The sequence below is a fragment of the Raphanus sativus genome, chromosome 6, assembly GCF_000801105.2.
Source record: "Raphanus sativus cultivar WK10039 chromosome 6, ASM80110v3, whole genome shotgun sequence".
Classification (NCBI taxonomy): domain Eukaryota; kingdom Viridiplantae; phylum Streptophyta; class Magnoliopsida; order Brassicales; family Brassicaceae; genus Raphanus; species Raphanus sativus.
In genome coordinates this window covers 413,905-429,018 of record NC_079516.1, presented here as the reverse complement: position 1 = coordinate 429,018, position 15,114 = coordinate 413,905, and the positions used below count along the sequence as shown (strand labels likewise).

General features: G+C 35.0%; 2 protein-coding genes across 2 annotated transcripts; both read right to left on the bottom strand.

Moving 5' to 3' along the window:
• Positions 1–6,276: 6,276 nt before the first annotated feature.
• Positions 6,277–7,233, bottom strand: LOC108839271 (NDR1/HIN1-like protein 1). Its single transcript, XM_018612068.2, has one exon. It carries the CDS (start codon positions 7,108–7,110, stop codon positions 6,475–6,477), a length of 636 nt encoding a protein of 211 aa, XP_018467570.1. The 5' UTR covers positions 7,111–7,233; the 3' UTR covers positions 6,277–6,474.
• A 5,034-nt stretch (positions 7,234–12,267) lies between these two features.
• On the bottom strand, positions 12,268–14,734 carry LOC108810322 (aluminum-activated malate transporter 8-like). Its single transcript, XM_018582441.2, has 5 exons — positions 14,407–14,734; positions 13,897–14,310; positions 13,688–13,797; positions 13,424–13,567; positions 12,268–12,862 (listed from the first exon to the last, which is right to left on the bottom strand). Exons 1-5 carry the CDS (start codon positions 14,681–14,683, stop codon positions 12,305–12,307), a joined length of 1,503 nt encoding a protein of 500 aa, XP_018437943.1. The 5' UTR covers positions 14,684–14,734; the 3' UTR covers positions 12,268–12,304.
• Between the last annotated feature and the right edge of the window lie 380 nt (positions 14,735–15,114).

The window sequence follows — 15,114 nt, the reverse complement described above, 5'->3', positions numbered from 1 at the left end:
AGAGATAACTACTCAGACCTGGAGAAAAGAGCTGAAGAAGCACGCTCAAATCTCAACATAATACAAACTCAGCTGCTGTCTTCCCCAACTTCTATCTTAGCTGCTCTTGAGGAGGAAGCTCAACGAAAGCTCGGAATTCTACTAAAAGCGGAACAGGCTTTTCTTTTTCAGAGGACCAATATCTCCTGGCTGCAGTTTGGTGATTGTGGCTCTCATTATTTCCATAAGATTATGGCAACACGTCGCTCTCAGAACCATATTCACATTCTTTTTGGTCCTGCTGGTGAACGGTTTGAGACCAGAAAAGCCATACATGATCACTGCCTCTCTCACTACTCGGAGTTCTTAGGAGGGTCTGCATCTCCTACACTGTTTGATCCGCAAGACATATCCCTTCTGCTCAATTTTCAGTGCTCAGAATCTCAGAAAGCTATCCTTCAGTCTGACTTCTCAAATGAGGAGATAAAAGAGGCCTTCTTCAGCTTGCCCAGAAACAAATCATGTGGACCAGATGGTTACTCTTCTGAGTTCTTCATTGGATGCTGGACAATCATTGGACCGGAGATCATCTCAGCTATAAAAGAATTTTTCAGGGAAGGCAAACTACTGAAGCAGTGGAATTCTACCACGCTGGTTCTAATCCCAAAGATCAGGAACGCTTCAAAGATTGGTGATTTCAGACCAATATCCTGCCTCAACACACTATACAAGGTTATCTCTCGCCTCCTAACCGGTCGATTGAAGGACGTCCTTGAGCAGGTTATATCACATGCGCAATCTGCTTTTATGCCTGGCCGACTCTTGGCAGAGAATGTCCTACTTGCTACAGAGCTCGTTCAAGGCTATAAAAGGACAAGCATTGCTCCCCGAGCTATGTTGAAGGTTGATCTTAGGAAAGCTTTTGACTCTGTAAGATGGGATTTCGTAATTGCGACTCTCCAAGCGCTACACTTGCCTCAGAGATTTGTAAACTGGATTTCTGAATGCATCACTACAGCTTCGTTTACCATCTGTGTCAACGGGGAATCAGGTGGCTTTTTCAAGAGCAACAGAGGGTTGAGGCAGGGGGACCCTCTATCTCCCTACCTTTTTGTCTTGGCAATGGAGGTTTTTTCTAGGCTGATCAAATCCCGTTATCAGTCAGGCTATATCAGGTATCACCCTAATGCTGAGCCGATAGAATTATCTCACTTGATGTTCGCGGACGACGTAATGGTTTTCTATGACGGAAGTAGCTCTTCTCTCCATGGCATCTCAGAGGCGCTTGATGATTTTGCGAGTTGGTCTGGTCTTGAAATAAATCAGAGTAAGTCAGAGCTCTTCACGGCAGGTCTTGATCAGCAGGAAACTACGACTACTTTGAGTTATGGTTTCCCTATTGGCATTCTGCCTATACGATACCTTGGCCTCCCGTTAATGCATAGGAAGCTCAGAGTCTCGGAATATACTCTACTGCTCGACAAGATCTCTGCAACCTTCAATGCGTGGTCAGCGAGACACTTATCTTTTGCAGGAAGACTGGTCCTTATAAAATCTGTCATCTCTGGAATTGTGGTTTTTTGGACCACAACTTTCATCTTGCCAAAGGGATGTATCAAGAAGATTGAGTCTCTTTGCTCCAAATATCTCTGGTCGGGCCAGATTGAAGGGCGCGCTTTCGTCAAGATCTCCTGGGCTGATTGTTGTCTCCCGCAGACCGAAGGGGGTCTGGGTCTTCGTCGCTATGAGACCTGGAACAAAACCTTATGTCTGCGACTGATTTGGCTTTTATTTGCTGAAGGGGGTTCTCTGTGGGTTGCTTGGCACAAGCATCATCATCTTGGAAACTCAAATTTTTGGGCTCTAACTGAGCAACCTCAAGATTCTTGGCACTGGAAGTCTCTACTCAACCTCAGACCTCTAGCTCGTCACTTCGTAACCTGTACCATCAGGGATGGAAATCAAGCTAGCTTCTGGTTTGATAGATGGACTCCTTTGGGTCCTCTAATAGACTTTATTGGCAATACTGGGCCTCGCTCTCTGCGTGTACCCCTCCTTGCCACTGTCTCGAGAGCAACCAGAGTAGGTCTGTGGAATTTGCCATCACCAAGATCGGAGGAAGCAGTATCTCTACATGCTCATCTGACCACCGTTGATGCTCCTTGCGTGAATAGAGGACCTGATCTTTACTCATGGACAATTGAGGGAATCCAACACCAGTCTTTCTCTTCTTCCAAAACATGGAGCGTGATAAGAGAAAGAAAACCGAACCCGCCTTGGCTCAAGTCGGTTTGGTTCAAGGGTCATACTCCTAAGCATGCTTTCAACATGTGGGTTGCAGTACAAGACAGGCTGCCTACCCACACAAGACTAGCTTCTTGGGGAATGCAAATTCCTACTACCTGCTGTCTTTGTTCAACTTCAGACGAATCAAGGGACCATCTCTTTGTTGACTGTCCTTTTGTTAAGATTCTTTGGAGTTTGATGCTCGGAAAGCTCTCAGAAACTCCTATCACTTTTACTTCTTGGTTGCAGTTATTGGACTGGACTTCTTCAGGCTCTGCCCGATCACCGCGCACGCTAAGAAGCATTGCTGTCCAGGCTGTCGTATACCTCACTTGGACTGAAAGAAACAACAGAGTTTACAAGAATCAGATGCTGTCAGCCTCTGAAATTTTTAAACTCGTCGATAGAACAGTCAGGAACACAATCTCTGCTCGCAAGACCAGGAAGCAATTCAAAAGTCTCATGGCCCTTTGGTTGATCTAAAAAAGCGCCTCTAAGTGTATCTCTTTTTGTAAGCATGTTTTTTCTCTGTTTTTTGCCATGCTTGCAAAGCCTTGTTTATAAATCTATTTTGTAAACATTTTTCATATTCTATGATATTTACAGTTAAGCAAAAAAAAAAAAATTAATTTGGTCATATCTAAAATTTTGTTGTCGTTATCTTATTTTTATTTTTTGTGTAAAGTTGCGGTTGTTAAACAGTTTTATGTAAGACTATGTGAGAGAGATGCAAATTATCAAAGGATAAAGTAGGCGTCGGTTTCATAGTAAACAAAGGTGATAAAACCAACGTTTAGTCTAAAAATATAAGCGCCGTTACGTTTTCTTACAGGAAAGGTAACAAAACTTAAGCTTTTCTGCACTCGATAAGCAATTCAAATCTCACGTTAATCAACAACTAGCCGTTTATAAGGCATGAGAGTATGAGACAAGGTTTAAGTAGAGCTTGTTATCAAGCTTGTCTTTTCACTACAGAAGAAATTAGAAGCACAAGTCCAAAACTGTAATCAAGCCCAATAGCTAGATTTCATCTATAATGTCATTGTGTGATAGCTGCCAGTTATGTTTATGATCTCGTCAAAATCTTGTTAGCATTTGGTGACAAATCAAAGCCCAGTATATATAGATGAAGTCCACAGTAGCCGAACGTAAAGACCTGTTATGCTGTTACATAGGCCTAATAACCAGCCTGATTTGTTTTGATGTACTTCTAGGTTTTCTTTTTAGAATTTGAACTTTAGTTTTGTAGCTATATAAATTTGATTATGATTTTTTTAAAAAAGAAAGCATAATTAGTAAATAATAATTATAGTTGGAGATAGATAAGAGTGTATAAATCAACGTTGAGTGATTCCATATTTGCATATCTACTAATGCATCATTGATGAACTTCCTCGAATTTCCGATATTGTATATACATAATTTCAGTGTTAGGCGAAAAGGACATCTGTATAAAATTATGTGAGTTTGGCAGTGTCTTAATCATAGATTGTAGCTAGTGCCTCTGTGCGAAGTGTCAACAGCCCACATACCACGTTCATAAATCATAACCTTTTTTGTAGCACATTCATAAATCATAACCACCTTAACTTTTTAATACTAAACCAAGGTTAGGTTTTCTCAGAAAACTTTATTCGAGAAAAAATGTGTATACACCATGTGGTTGAAATTCACAGTATACGTTAAAAAAACTAGAATGAATTATTCTCCCATACTTACATATTAAAGTAGGCTTTATCTTTATTAAAATTTTTAAACAAACATTTTAACAAAACTAGATGTTGATTGTCTAACTACTTTGATATGAAAAATAATACACTTCATTATTTTAATTTGACGAGTTTATTATTTCAGACATAAAAATCCAAAATTTTAGTATTTGAACTAATTTAACTTTGTCTAATTGATGCATAGACTGATTTTCAACGTTGGATAGTTACATCTCCGTCCCGAATTAGTAGTGGTTGACGAACTTTCTTCATAACGTTTCTTAGTTTATTTTTATTTGAAAAGGCTTAAATCAAAAGTTTAAGGGACCGTCATTATATATTTTCCTCTTTATTTGGTCAATCAATGGGACTATGTTTTAAACTAAATGAATAGTCATAGCAAGAAACTAATCTTCTTGGTCACATCCTGTTCGAGCTGCTGAGAGATATGAGAATATGAGATGATCAGACGTCTCTTGCATCTTTGAGGCAAGTAAATATTAAATATAAACTAGATTTTGACCCGTCCTTAAAAAGGGCGGGTATATTTTTTGTTGAAAAATTATTTTACGTAACAAAAATTATGATTTTTGATAAATTATATATTTTAGTTTTTTATGAAATTTATCTTAAATTTACTTATATGACTTATTTTTGTTATTTTCAATAGGACCAAATTTTAAAAAACTTTAAATAATTTTAATCCGTAATATGATTTTATTTATTTAAACCGAAGTTAAACTTATTTTACTCAGATTTTTTTAATTTAAATAAAATATTTTATATCTTCAACACTTTTGTATTGAAAAATTCATTTGTGCGTTTCAAAATATTTTCTATAATTTTATTAAATTTAGTTTATGTGATTTAATTTTTTATTTTAAATGAAACTATTTTTAAGGAGTTGAGATAATCCAGACCAGTATTATGATTTTAATTGTTGATTTAATCATTTGTTATTTCAAATTTATTTTATTTTGAGGTTTCATTGAATAAATGCTTTCAAATAATTAATAATGTGAAAGATTTTTTTGAAAGATATGGTGCAAACATTTAGAAAAGAAATTTTTCAAAAGGCTAAAAACTTAATTATATTAAATAATCTTTAATGTAATTGCAAAATAATGACTTTTGATTGGTTACAAATAATGTTGGAAAAAGGTGCAGACAATTTTTGTAATTACTTAAAAATTTCAGGGGCAGATTCATAAACATTCATATGCTTTAATAGTATATATATCTAGATATATTTTTTTTTAACTGGTGGTTGCTAAAGTGTTTTTATTAAATTTGAATTTGTTAATATTTGGACTATATAATGTAAGATGATATAGTATAATATTATGTATGATATATATTCTTTTAAATAAGTTTCAAAATGTGTATTAATTGGTTTAGAGGTCGATGGCATATGAATGATATTGTTTTGGTTTGTGGGTTAGTCAACCAAACAATTTTGTATCGTTAGCAAATTGATTAAAGGGGCTACGAATTGTTTTAAATGGTTTAAATATAGAGAAAATATAATTAAATTAGTGTAACCCATTTTATGGTTAGAGTGAAAACAGGAAACATTAGAACCATGATATATATATATATCACGTGTTGTTAGGATATATAGGGGTAAACCAAACAAATAATTAGTTAAATGAAAGGGTCCAAAACAACTTGCATAAGTCGACTTTTCAAGACTGCTTTCCTTAGTATAGATATTAAAATGTAAATATTGAATAAAAATCATTCTAACTATTAAATTCTTTTGAGTTTGTACTTGTAGCACAGTGAGTATCGGATCTGATTTCCCATTTCGAGATCCAAGAATATTCACGATAACCCCTAACTTGCGCAACATGTTAGAAGGATGTGCTTTATTGTGCATGAAACTCATATTTTACGTAATACATCATCAATAGACAGAGAGAAAAAAAAAAACTGCAAATCCTCTACTACCAAAAAGTCAAATTCATATGATTTTTCTTTTGAACTTCATTATTTGTTTTTCTGCCTAAGCTCTTTTATTTGTTGTGGAGTAATGTACAAATACATTATAGTAGATCTTGATTTAATATAAGAAGAAATGGAGACACATATATATGGACAATTAGATAGTGGCACCGTAACACAACGTCTACAAATCATTAAGGAGTCATAATCCATTCGTTTAATTTTTAAATTCTATCGCCGTCAAGCTTTACCGACTACTAAAAAATCATCGAAAAAGTTCGAAGCAAAAGTTGATATGATAGGATCACAAGATGCATCTTAGTCACCGAAATAAATATAGTTTAAAAAAATTCACAACTTAAAATAAAATTTAGGATTCAATTATTTAAAAAGTATTCGTATTTAAATTCTTACAACTCATCACAACATCGGGGATTTGTAATATTTGCCATCGTATAAGCAAAATGTACAATTCACATCATTTATGATAATTAAGAAGACTATAATATATAATGGAGTCGTTAATTAGCTCACCTAATTTCGCTCCGTCGCCGTTTTAGACACTAACACTACAGCTACTCGTAAGCGTATACTTAACGGCGTTATCTCCGACAATAACTCCGGCAGCTTTATTACCGAAGTTAATATACGCAAGACACCTCACGTAAAGATGATACTTCCCTGTAATAAACGCCCCAACTTTCCACCTCACTTTACCGTCACCACGGATGATCAGCGTAACAGCGCCGTTATCTTGATCGCCGCCAAGACTAACGGCGTTGAACGGAGCGACGGGAACAGAGGTCCCGTAGACAAAAGGCGACCATATGTTGACTTCTTTGTGTCCCTGATACGTCGGAGGGATCGATGTTCGGAAAGTGATCTGTTGGCTATGGTAAGTAGCGTAGACGTCAAGGCGGTCGTAGTAGATGCCGATCTTGTCGTTAGGGTTCCGGGAAGAGAGAGTGATTTGGAAGTTGGAGGTGAGGAGGTTCGGTGGATTGCCGGAGACGTTAAAGGCGTAGACGGTGGCGTCTTGGAGGATGAAACGTGGCTTTGAAGGTTGGAGGATTGCCCAAACGAGGAGGATTGTGAGTAAGATGATGAAGAGGACGAAGATTACTGACCATATTATTCGCCGGATCAGTTTCCGGCGAGAGTGAGTGTGGGAGCCACAGTCTTTGGAGGTCATGGTGGCGGTGGTTTTTGTTTCTCCGGCGGTGGTGGGGAGAAAGTGGAGAAGTTGTTAAGAGATTTCTTTGTTTATTGTTTATTTGATGTGTTGTAAATGATGGGCTAGCCTAATTGTATGTATGCTTTATAGTAGAATGATAGGCAAGTAAAGGTATTCTTTTTATATTAGCACCAAAATCATTATAGTAATAATCAAGATAGATTTGTATGAAATAACCGAAATTAAATGTCTATTAAAAAAACAAAATATATGTGTTTTTTCATTGTCTAAAAAGTTATCTTATTTTTATTTTTGTTGATTTGAAGTTTTTTTGGTATATCTTATTTTTTGGTTGATGTAAAGTATTCCTCTTCCTTATTTTCTTGGACAAACATAATTTTTTCGTTTATCATCTAATATCTAGTCAAATAGCACAGTACAGTACTGAACTTATATCGTAATATATTAAGTCATATATTATTTGCTGAAATATCATTTTAGATCACAAATATATTGCATATTTCTAGAAATGTTGAAATTGTAAAAGGGAAGATGATTGATATGGTCGGTGGATGGTTTCTATAGAAAGGTGACTTTATGTGTGGTTGAAGATTTCTTCAACAATGTAATAACAAACCCAGCAAGTAAATTTCATACCCAGCTTCCTCATTTGAAGAATGAAACTTACTTACAAATAAAAAGATTTTTTTTTATTTGTAGATATATACTTTGATTTGTATTTTTAAAAAGATATATGGAGTCACTGTTTTAAACGCTAGATTGAATGATTTACCATGAATGCTCTTCTTTACAAATTTGAACTCTTCAACTGCAATTTTTAATCATTCTAGGCCAATTGTAGGCGTTTCCAACCAAAAAAAAAAAAAATCAGATTTCTATAGATTAGTTGATTTCGGTTTAAATTTCTCTAGGTTAAGAGGGAAGAAAACATTTCCACTTTCCATACTATTTGTAAAATTGTGAGTACAAATAAATATACACGAAAAACCAACTCAGAGCCTTAGCTGAATACGTGATCAGTTAAATGAATATAAATGTACAGGATAATAGATTCATACTCACAAATCATAAAATGATTAAATGTAAATCGTAATTAAACAGAATTATGTGGTTGATAAGTACTTGCAATACTATTGTCCAGTGAGCCATATATCTATGCTTTTGACTTCTAAATTTTAGCAAAAAAATTTGTTCAAAAGATGTTGAAAACCATGAGAAAAGTGACATTTTTCGTGAAATGTAGAGAGTATTGTTCTAATCAACATTTGATGAATAGATTTCTGGAGTTATCACATGGGTAGAAGACTTTTCGCTACCGACTATAAGTCCATTTAGTGATAATAATTTAGTCCAATATAACCTTTTAAGTATTAAATGATCAAGTATTTTGTATACATATGGACAATCAGATTTTAATACATGTATGGATTAGTAAGTGATTGAGGAGGAAACAAAGTTTCATTCACCACGTTCTTTCTCCATAATGGAAAAGAGGACGTAAGTGACCTAACACTAGCTGCCAAAAGAGAAACCACTACTTGTCCATCATTTTCTTTGTCTTGTTACGTTGATTTTTAATTACAACAGTTGCTCTAAAGTCTAAGCATTGTGTTGTAATATTGGGGGAGGGGAGATAACTTTAAGAGGGCACTAATTGTAATTGTTATCGATTGGCATATATATTATTCAACTTTGAAATTACAAAATTACATATCTAATTGTTTTTTTTTAATCCGAAAATTCCATATATCAGAAAGAGGGGTCCGGCCCATTACAAAAGAATAACCCCCCCCCTCCCCCCTCCCTCCGAAGGGTTAAAGCCCACAAGCAATTAGCCTACAAACTACCAAAAAATTACAACCAAAAATTTACAAGAGGGAATGTTAAAAGACTTGGAACCACGTAGCAAAAAGAGAGAAACCAGGCAGAGCATTCTGATTCTGAGAAAGAGGGTCCAGCCTGAATTGAATTGTCTACTTAATGTCTGCTACAACGAAGTCAGCTTGTCGAGCAATACTGCTGGGCAAGCGAGAGTTTCTTTCCTTCCATATGTTGTAAATAGAGGCTTGGTAAAGAAGTCTTATGATGAGCATTAAGTTCATCTCTAATGGGGTCTTTCAGCCATCTCAAACCATCTTCAAATAGTGAGGGAAGGGAGACATGCAACCTGCTACAGAAGAAATACCACACTGCCGTACATATCCAATTGTTGTATGTATTAGATCATGCTTTTGACAAAATTCAACTTAATAGATTACCAAAAAAAAATTCAAACAGAAATTGTGAGTGGATATGTTCAAAAGAGAGAGAGAAGAAACTGTTGGTGGTTTCTAAATAAGATTTTTGGGTCTAAGTTTTTAATTAAGATGCATAAACTCACAGAGATTATTGAACAGTACTTTCTCCTAAGAAAATCGAACGATTCGAATGTATCGGTAAAAATGTATCTCCCAAAACCTGACGGCTTTGTCCAATATATAATCTAGAGAGTGCATTCAACTAGATTATTGGTAATGCATATCTCTGGGAAATATGCTCAAGTGACAAGTAACGCAGTTTAGCTTGTCTAGATAGCTCCAAATATCAGGTTGAATTCAACACAGGAACAATTATTCAGGTTTTTGCAGCTTTCTTTTGTGGCAAGTTTCTTTTATGGCAAGTCACAGTAGTTTTAGTGATAAACTTCAGTATTTAACTAAGGGATACGTATTATTGCAACTTAGCTTCTAATCTTTTTCTGTTTAGCCAGTGTTGTTTACTCTTCTTTCCTATTTAAGTTTTAAATATCATTAGTAATTTGCAGATAGTAACAATGGCCAAGCCCTAGTCAAAGATTTTTCAAGGGTTTAACTGAACCGAATTAACTTCACCGGAAAGCCTGATTTTCCAAGCCTCTGACAATCATCAAAGACTATCCGCTGGTCTTTTGGTTAAGTGGGCCAACATTTTGAACCGTAAATGGGCTTATTGTTATATTTATAAGGATGAACACAGTCACCATTCGCAAATCCTTTTACTAATTTAATATTGAAGGGAGAAGTAGAATATGGATTACAACAAAAATGAAGCAATAAAAATTTTAAGAGAGCGCATGAACTGAACAAGAGAAAGTAAATGTAAAGAAGAACGGGTGGCCGACTAATTATGAATAGATTGACGAGGTGTTTGTTTTGTGAGTTCGTAGTTATTGCTCACCTCCTCTTCCTCCAGCCACTGAATACATATTTATTGAGTCGGGCTCCTGTCTTTTTCTTTTAAGAGAAGGATCGTTGAGGTAAGTTATTATTACCATAGGTTTATGCTCGGGTATATCGTTAAGGTAAGTTATTATTACCATAAATATTGTCTAATTCACCTTAGGTCATCATTGTTCTTTTCTCCTGTGCATAAGGGTTGTTGGAGGATATATATGATTGGTGCCATGACCAGATCCATTTCAGTTCTTCATATGTGTTGTTGGACGCTTTGCACCGAGTTCATTTGATTAATGGGCAGTGTCTTTCGATGGACCAAAGACTCCTTTTTATTTAGGTTTACGCCAATCGTCGGGATCTTAACTCCCATCCCAACCATTCACACTCTTTTCTATAACAAAGGAAGTAAATTGGTTGTCAAAAAACAAAAGCAGTAAAGATATTCGTTCTATTTGAACGTGATGGGCTCGTCCCACTACAATATATGTTTTTGCAGGGGTTAGGTTCAAAGTACTTGCAAGAAGACTATACAACCATGCATCGCACGTGACACTCGTCAGTCTTTCGACTCGTTACATTTCTTCGAAATTAAAAAAAAAAACTGTTCTTAGGATTTGAGATCATACACATTCAGAAAAAGAAACATAAAACAAAAATTGCAACTAGAACCATAGAACCGATTCAGCATACCATAAATTTTAAGAAAGTGCAGTTCCATCAGCAAAAAAGGTTGCAGAATTCACTTTTGGATGTTTAAGTATATCAAAACTCAAGTTAATTTGTGTTCCACTTATCAAAAAAGAAGTTAAAGTGTTCCGAATACATAGCCTGACCTGTTCTATAAGATTAAGTATTGATGCATTACTGTTGATCCGGAAATATATAAATTTTGAAAACATAAGATTTATTGGCTTATCGACAGGAAACTTTTGTATTAAACCGATTACTTAGTTGGCTATGCATATACTAAAAGTAGAATCTTCCTGACTTCTGTATTAGACAATATTTATGTCAGAGACTCAGAAATCAATACTCAATTCATTTCATTTTGTTCAAATTTTAAATAGTCTGATTCTCCTCTTACCTGAATTGTTTTTAATCCATAGTGCTAGTGTACAACGAAATGATATAAATAATAAACTTCATGCTTAAGGCTGGTCAGCCTTACAATGCACTACGTAATCAGATTTTGGGGATCCAAACTCCTTTTCAGTCACCATTAGTTATTGTCTGAGTAAAGATCCTTACTTTAATTTTGTGGTTATTACTATTTTCAATTTAATTTGACTTCATAACTAGTAACCCAAATAAACAATTTATAATCTCATACACACTTTGATGACTAGTCACATGTTGACCTACCTATTTCTCTTTTTAAGTGGAACGAATATTCTTGATCTTCCAGTGGCACATTCTTATTCTCCAAGGCATAAATTAACTATAAGTAATATTTTTTCCTTATCATTTTATAGATATCATTGCTAACAGACCAAAAGGCTTTCTTGGATCGAAATTTTGGATCCATTTTGTAAACAAACGCGAAGTAAGCACGAAGAAAATAAGAATATATATAGAGAAAACATGATTAAGACAAATACATAATTTAAGGTTTGTGTATTGATGTACGAATAAATAAATTTTCTTTTTCTGAACTGATTTGTAAAGAATAAATAAACTTTCAATATTTTATATCACATTTATATAACCTCAAAACTCTATATGCTACTCATCTACTTAAAGCACTTTTTCTAATCATAAAAATATATTGTCCCAAAGAATGTGTCATTATATTGGTCTAATAAAGTTTAATCAGAATCAATAATCCTAAAACTGAGAAAAATCTTTCGTTTCATGCCGATAGTTATCTAGTTCACAACTATTCTTAAAAGCCAAAAGAAAAAAAAAACTATTTCTAAAAGGCAATTGATCATAAGTGAAATGATTAATATTATTTGTTTACACTAGATAATGTTAAGCAAGTTCCCTTCAAAGAGTTTTTAAAGTTTGGGCAATGATAACATATCTACACGACATCTACTCTCGTCGTCTTCTCTACGCCCGAAACTTTGTTTTTCGTTGGTTGTTGGTGGCTGTTCATCATGGACATTGATAACAACATGAGAAGAGCTATTGTTTTCTTCCTCGTTGTCACCCTCTAGAACAGGCTTTACGGTTCCCCTGTGAAGTAGTTGATGTTGTCCTAATTCTGGTGACACTTTTGGATCCGGGGTCTCTTTAAAGTGTGCCAGACCTGAGAATTCTTCCACAACCTCGGAGATCTTCTCGACGTAATTAACGATCTCGATCAATATTGACGCCATTGTAACTCCGGGAATGATCTCTAAGAGATCTTTCTCCGTCTCTGGAGAAGACGTTTTGAGTGCAATCCTTAGGCTTTGTATGGCATTTTTGGACTTTTCAATGTGTTTATTAATAGAAACATTGTCTCTCTTCATTGTTTTGATACATTTGGCTACGTCTTTTAGGGCTTCACCAGCTTCTCTGCTCATAATCGAGCATGGCTCTTGAATCTTGCTTATGAAGTCTAGCGGTATCTGCTTGCGTCACACGTAAAAGAACATGTAAATTATTAATATTATTCCGTCAAACCATTAGTTATTCGTTAATGTATTATTATTATTATTATCTACCGACATTTTAGCCATTTAGAGCCTTGGCATTTTATTTTTATTTTACACCTGCTTGGTGCGGTTGACATTTTACAGAGGCAATCTTTGATGGTTATAATTTAAGTCGTCCTAGTTTTTTTTTCTTTTTTTTAAAAAAATTTAAATCCTAGTTATAATACACTTATTTAGGCATGTGTCTTATGTTGCGAGTGGGAGCCTGGGAGGGAGATAACAAAAAGAAAGGAAAATCAATAATGGCATACGACGTAGCAAATATACACATGCTTACCAAATTTAGAGTCACCTTGTTTTGGAATTAAATAGTAAATATATTGATTAAAAACTAATATCGTTCATATTTTCCTTACTTTGAAAAATATATCTAAGTGATTAATGATAAATAACAATTTGATGCACTTTCCAGTTCAGTTTGCAATCTTTAGTAGTCTATGGTTTAATATCAAATTAATGTGATTGCCAACGAACCTTAACGTCAGAGAGAACATAGCCATTGAGGATTTCGAAATGAAAGGCGCATTGACGAACTAGTCCTGCTATCTTTAAGTACTTTGTCCATGGATGGCGTAACCTGAAACGGCCATGTCCCGGTTCCCATCTCGCAAGATTCGCCTGCAAAACAAAAACGTTACAATCATCAATTACATTAGAACAATTTTATAAAATAAATACAAATTAACTACAACAGCAATATGTAGGAACATTAATTATTGTCTATCTGTAGAATTATACCAAAGTATCTTCAGCGCTTTTTGATGTTAGAATGCTTTTGTATTGTTGAACACACGAGTTTGTCTCCTTTGAAGTCTTCTCCGATGATGGAAAATATTCACCCTCGAAACCTTTTTACATATATTAAAACACGTATGCATGCATAAGTTATATATTCATTATATTTACCAAGAATAAAGCAACTGAAATTGTTGGATATTGTAAGTCACCTTCTAAGGAGTTAGCGAGTTTGATAATGTTGTTAGCAATCATCTTGTGAAGATCTTCGCCTGCCCATACAGGAAAAACGAAGATCGATACAAGGATGCATATCGTTCCACCAATAAGAATGGTGGATAGTCTTTGATATGCCATAACCAATATTTCATCTGTACGGTAACCCGAAACGGCAACCATGCTAAATGTGAGTATGAATATCAAGGCACCATAGTCATATCTCTGTTTAATCTTTGGGAAAAACCGCGAAAATGTTGCAGCTGCCCCTAGTGAGAACACAAATATCCCAAGAACAATCGGCTCTCCTTTGTCTCCACATAATCTAGCAAGGTGTACTGCACCAACCCCTAAGGCACCGGCTATTAATGTTGCAAAACCTCTGTTTAAACCTTTTGAAAGTGTCCCACCTATATCATGAAAACATGTTTTAGTTAGCCTTGGTTTTAATAGACATCTTTCTATTTAATTTGTCATAGTAACATTGACATCTTTAATAGACTTACCAACAGTGAACTCGGAGACTACGACTACGGTTAGTATCGCCCACATACCCGAAACCCCGAAGCTATTATAGAGAGGCCGTACATAGTACAACATTGATACTAATGTGAGAGAAAGTCCCACTTTTAAGGAATGGATGATCCGTCTTGGATCATCTTTACCAAACTTTTGCACATTCTTTATGCGCTTGGTGACGCCGTCTTGAAGCTTGCTAGGGAACTCCTTAAGCCTTTGCAAAAATCCTGCTTTCTTCACTTGAGCATTCAAGTCCATCTCCATCGAAACTTTCAATGTAACTTAAAGCTTGTGAATTGGCTAATATTTATAGAGCTTTTGGGGTGTGTGTGATGCTTATGTGAGATAGTTTTTGGCTATATTTATAGGTAGAAGAAAGCTTAATCTGTGAAACGACAGGTTCTTCATTGCTGACTAAGCTTGCATCTAAACCAATATTTTTATCTGGATATCTTGATTTTTATTGATATAAATATTGAAGACATAAAAAGTGATGCGCAGTACTTTTCTTACTTAGATCTAATTAATTGATGGATGGCAGGCAATTCATATAGATAGGTAGAATATAAATGTACAAAAAAAAATTACGTAGGTCGAATAAAAGACCAGATATTATTCTAAAATGTTTTAGTTTATTTATTTACGATTCCACTACCACAAGCCAGAAAAATAGAGAAGAATTACATAAAAGGAAA